Here is a 5586-nt window from a genome sequence, read left to right on the forward strand (position 1 = left end):
CCTTTAGTAAGTTAAGAAGAACCTATGACAGTTTTAGTAAGCACTACCGTCTAGAAGTGCAAGACCACACACGTATAATCAACCGGCAGGTTGTATTTTAGGCACGTGATAACCATAGGTTTTTCCCCGAGGTTATCACTAGCTTAGGGCTAGAAAGAACTTACTGAGGCATTATGTCTCATCCCTCTCATTATTTTGTTCAGGTTCACATGTTACTCGAGGTAAAGGTAAGGAAAAAGCTTTGGATTGATCGTGTGATCGTGGAAACATATTTGGAGTTGGACTTATGGATGCATATGTTTAATTAAGACTTGTTGTATTGACTTATTTTACTTAAGTTTCTTTTGGATATCTAGAGAACGTCATGTAACATAAGACTTCAGATATTTTGGTACCTAAATTTTCGACTTGATGTCGTTTCTGTATTGTATAATTAATGTATCCAATATAACTTTTTAACGCACATTTGAGTATTCTAGACACTTTCAATTGGGCGTTACATTTTGGTATCAGAGCAGGTCAATTCCGATCGTGCCTGGGTCATTAATATTACAATCCAAGTAGTTGTTCTTATTGAGTTTAGGATATTTGTCCTCATTGTTATATTTGGTTGAAATTGATCACTTTGACTTAAATATGACGGTTAGAGCGATAATATCTGGAGCACGAAGAGGACGAGGCCGGCCAAGAGTTAATCAGGATGTGGAGGAGAATGTTAACCCTGATGCGAATATATGGGCGCAGATAATGCAACAGAACCAACAGATGATGCATTTGATGCAGCAGCAGATTCAGCAGAATGCTCAGTCCCAGCAGCAGTAGGCTGCAGCTATGCAACAAGGCCTTGGAGTGCATCAACAACATCCACCACCTCCGGTTGTAGGAAATCTAGCTTTCCGAGAGTACAATCGGAATCACCCTTTGGAATTTGATGGTCGTGGTGAACCACAGGACGCAAGGAGATGGATTAAGCATATGGAAAAGATCTTCCGTATGGTGGATTGTTCTGAACATGATAAAGTGATTTTCGCAACAAATCAATTCCGTGGTCCGACAGAAGATTGGTGGGAGACTCCTCGGCGCCGCATGGTGACTAGTGGCATGGAGATAAACTGGGACAACTTCAAGCAAGTGATGTTAGAGAAGTATCTCTCAGTGACATACAAAGTCCGTAAGGAGCAGGAATTTCTTCATTTGTAGCAGGGAAGTATGTCAGTGACAGATTTCACCAAGAAGTTTGAAGAGTTGTCTCATTACTCTACTCACAATGATTATGCAGGTAATGAGATGTGGAAGATGAACCAGTATAAGCATGCTTTGAGAGGCGAACTTTATGATGTGGTTAGTCAGCAGAGATTGACAAACTTTGATGAGATGGTACATAATAGTTTGGAAGCTGAATGAGGTTTTGACAGGGTACCACGTCTTTTGATAGAAGAGGGGAAATTTTGTTGATAGGCACCATGAAAATTTGAAACCAAAGGGGTCCCCTCAGAAGGGGAAGCAGACAAGCTCACCCAGATCTTTTGCAGTTTGCAAAAAATGTGGAAGGACCTATCCTGGGAAATGCAGAGCAGGTGACAATTCATGTTATACTTGTAGCCAGAAAGGACACTTAATGGCAGATTTTCCAACTAGAGGAAACAAGGGCAAAGGTGTAAGTACCACGATGAGAAAAGGAAGGGTGTACTCATTGGATGGTAAGAAGGCACAGGCTAATGAAGACTTGATAGGCGGTATGTGTTTTCTTGGCCAGAATCCTATTAATGTTTTATTTGATTGTGGTGCATCATGTTCTTTCATTTCCTTTCAATGTGTCGAAGCTCTTCAGTTATCTGTTTCGTTATTAAATCCCCCTATGATGGTAACTACAGCCACTGATGGAGGAATTGTGGCAAACTATGTATTTGAGAATTGTCCGATCACTGTGTCTAGCAAGACATACTATATAGATTTAGTGTGTCTTCCGATGAAGCAACTTGATGTAATATTAGGTATGGATTGGTTATCCGCAAATCATGTATGTATAGGGTGTGCGGAGAAGAGTATTTATATGCCAACTTGTAATACGGTGGAAGGAGTGGCCTTGTCAGAATTACTCAAGCACACATACCAGACGGTTCAGTTTATTTGTGCTCAGGATAAGGGTTTTTATGTTATGCTCACTGTGACTTCAGAGTCGGATTTAAGTCCCAGCGATATTCCAATTGTTAGTAAGTACCTGGATGTTTTTCCCGCCGATATCACAAGTTTACCACCAGAGAGGGAGATCGAGTTTTCAATTGATCTGATTCCAGGAGCGGAACCAGTGTCAGTAGCGCCTTATAGAATGTCTCCTTTGGAACTCAAGGAATTGAAATCTCAACTGGAAGAGCTTATTCAGAAGCATTTCATCCGGCCCAGTGTGTCACCTTGGGGTGCACCAGTTTTGTTAGTTAAGAAGAAAGATGGTAGCATGAGACTGTGTATTGACTACCGCAAGTTAAATAAGGTAACTATCAATAACAAGTATCCTTTGCTAAGAATTGATGACCTACTTGATCAGCTTAAGGGAGCGTCTGTGTTCTCAAAAATTGATCTTAGATTGGTTATCATCAGATTCGTATCAAATCTTCAGATGTGTCCAAAACGGCTTTCAGAACGCGTTACGGGCACTATGAATTTTTAGTCATGCCTTTTGGTGTATTTAATGCTCCAACAGTTTTTATGGATTATATGAACCGGATTTTTCAGCCATATCTAGATCAATTTGTCATTATCTTCATTGATGACATATTGGTATATTCTAAGAATCCGCAGGAGCATGCTCAGCATCTGAGGACAGTGTTGAATATTCTTCGGGAGAAGCATTTATATGCCAAGTTTAGCAAGTGTGGGTTTTGGTTGACAGAAGTTAAGTTTCTGGGTCATGTAATTTCTCAAGGAGGTGAGGCAGTTGATCAGTCGAAAGTAGAGGCTATTCAGTATTGAACTATACCGAAGAATGTTTCAGAAGTTCGAAGCTTTTTGGGATTAGCTGGTTATTATCGACAATTCATCATGAAGTTTTCCCAAATCGCTTTGCCTTTAACCCGACTCACAAGAAAGGATGTGCCATTTGTGTGGGATGAAGAATGTGAGAAGAGTTTCAGGACTCTGAAGAAGAAGTTAACTCAGGCACCAGTTTTAACTATTCCTGACCCAGAGAAGAGATATGTGGTGTTTTGTGATGCATCGTCTAAGGGACTCGGTGGAGTACTTATGCAAGAAAACAATGTGATAGCTTATGCATCTAGACAACTCAAGACGCATGAAGAAAACTATCCCACTCATGATTTAGAGTTGGCGGCCATAGTTTTTGTTTTGAAGATATGGAGACATCACTTGTATGGAGTGCAATTTGAACTATTCAGTGATCATAAGAGTTTGAAGTATTTGTTTGATCAAAAAGATTTGAATATGAGGCAAAGACGTTGGATGGAGTATCTAAAAGACTTCGACTATGATTTGAAATACCATCTAGGAAAGGCCAATGTTGTAGTGGATGCTTTGAGTCGTAAGAACTTAGCTCAAGCCGAAGTTATGATGCATGTTTGTGAGATGTATGAGAAGGTCCGAGACCTTAACCTTGAAGCCACAGAGAATGATGATGGTATATGGTTACACCAGTTGGAAGTTTCATGCGATTTGCGATCAAGAATCATACAGGCACAAGGTGTCGATTCAGAACTTCAGAAAAGAAGTGGTTACCCAGAATTTTCTAGGTCTTCGGATGGGGTAATCTTATTTGAAGGAAGAATATGTGTCCCGAGTGATCAAGAGCTTAGAAGATTGATCTTGGAAGAAGCTCATAAGAGTAGTTTCTCAATTCATCCTGGTGCCACCAAGATGTACCAAGATTTGAAAAGGGAATACTGGTGGCCTAGCATGAAAATGGACATTGCTGAATTTGTAGCAAGATGCATTGTGTGTCAACAAATCAAAATTGAACATCAGAGACCAGCAGGTTTGCTTCAACCGTTGGAGATTCCTCAGTGGTAATGGGAACACATTACTATGGACTTTGTAGGAGGATTACCCTGTACTTAGAAAGGTCATGATTCAATTTGGGTAATTGTGGATAGATTAACCAAATCAGCTCATTTCTTACCGGTTAAGTCTACCTACAGAACACCACAGTATGCAGAATTGTTCATCTCAGAGATAGTTAAGTTACACGGTGTTCCAGTGAGTATAGTGTCAGATAGGGATCCAATCTTCACTTCACACTTTTGGAAAGCTTTTCAGAGAGCTTTAGGGACTCGTTTGAAGTTAAGCACCTCTCACCATCCTCAAACTGATGGTCAGTCAGAGAGAACCATTCAGACCTTGGAAGACCTGTTGCGTGCATGTATTCTAGAAGATGGCGGAAGTTGGAATTATCATTTTCCTTTGATAGAATTTTCCTACAACAACAGCTATCACTCGAGTATCAAAATGGCACCTTATGAAGCGTTGTATGGTAGGAAGTGTAGAACTCCTTTGGGTTGGGCCGAAGTTGGTGATAAGAGTATTATTGGGCCAAAAATCATTCAAGAGACAACTTTGAAAATTAAGTCAATTCAGGAAAAGATCAGGACAGCCCAGAGTCATCAAAAGAGTTATGCGGACAAGAGACGGAGACCTTTGGAGTTTAATGAAGGTGATCATGTATTCCTAAAGGTTACTCCTAAATTGGGTTTAAGAGGTGTTTTCAGAACTAAGAAGTTGTGTCCAAGGTATGTGGGACCGTTTTTGATACTCAAGCATATCAGACTAGTGGCTTACCAGTTAGCTTTACCTCCAGCTATGTTGGGATTACATGATGTGTTTCATGTATCTCAATTGAAGAAGTACATTCCGGATCCTTTCCAGCCAGTTGAGTTAGATTCCATAGAATTGTGATCGGATTTGCCATTCCAGCCGGAACCAGAAAGAATAGTAGATCGTGACGTCAAATCCCTCAGAAACAAAGAGATTCCTATAGTGAAAGTAATATGGAAAGGTTCGCCAAATGACGAAGCTACGTGGGAACTTGAATTAGAGATGTTGAATCAGTATCCGCATTTGTTTTCAGGTATATTCTAAATTTCGAGGACGAACGTAATATCTGAAAAATGATAAATGCGTGCGATTAAGGCAAGGGCATTTTTGGTATTTCACGCAGAGAAGATATTTAAGTGGGTTAGAACCAAAATTCTTCACAATTCTCATGTCTTTTTCTCACTAGGGTTAGCCAAGACATAAGCTCTCCCTTCTCTCTAAAACTCTTGATCTATCCTTCCTTCTCTATCCTTGATCTTCACTCACTCTTCTCCTAATCCTTCAACAAATTAGAACCTAAGTAAGGTTAGGGTTGGCTAAGTTGTTGGTAAGCAAGTTGGAGGCAAGCTTCGCCAAATACTTTTCTCTCATCTAGGGTTTGATCCTAAGGTTTTGCTGTCAAGGTCTTGAGGTTGTGAGCTATCTTTAGGTTATTTTAAGGTGAGTTCTTCGTTAGTTTCTACCCATGGGATGTGTGTTATGCTTGCAAGAAAACCATATATTTTTTTAGGGTTTATACATAGAAAAAGTTACCCCTTTCATGTT

General features: G+C 40.1%; 1 protein-coding gene across 1 annotated transcript; it reads left to right on the plus strand.

Moving 5' to 3' along the window:
- The first annotated feature begins 831 nt into the window (after positions 1–831).
- On the plus strand, positions 832–2970 carry LOC146907231 (uncharacterized). The gene is made up of 4 exons (XM_085729052.1): positions 832–1171; positions 1280–1341; positions 1436–2491; positions 2599–2970. The coding sequence occupies exons 1-4, from the start codon at positions 832–834 to the stop codon at positions 2968–2970; spliced, it is 1830 nt and encodes a 609-aa protein (XP_085585178.1).
- Positions 2971–5586: the final 2616 nt, after the last annotated feature.

Source organism: Medicago sativa, chromosome 7 (assembly GCF_051527215.1).
Source record: "Medicago sativa cultivar Bolivia chromosome 7, Bolivia_mono, whole genome shotgun sequence".
Taxonomy (NCBI): Eukaryota; Viridiplantae; Streptophyta; class Magnoliopsida; order Fabales; family Fabaceae; genus Medicago; species Medicago sativa.

Bases quoted from the DNA above. Each gene is read 5' to 3' on its own strand.
- LOC146907231 (XM_085729052.1), top strand. From the start codon at position 832: ATGCAACAAGGCCTTGGAGTGCATCAACAACATCCACCACCTCCGGTT. The intron at 1,342-1,435 runs GTTAGTCAGCAG...GTCTTTTGATAG, and splicing joins GAGGCGAACTTTATGATGTG to AAGAGGGGAAATTTTGTTGA. The intron at 2,492-2,598 runs GTAACTATCAAT...GGTTATCATCAG, and splicing joins ACTACCGCAAGTTAAATAAG to ATTCGTATCAAATCTTCAGA.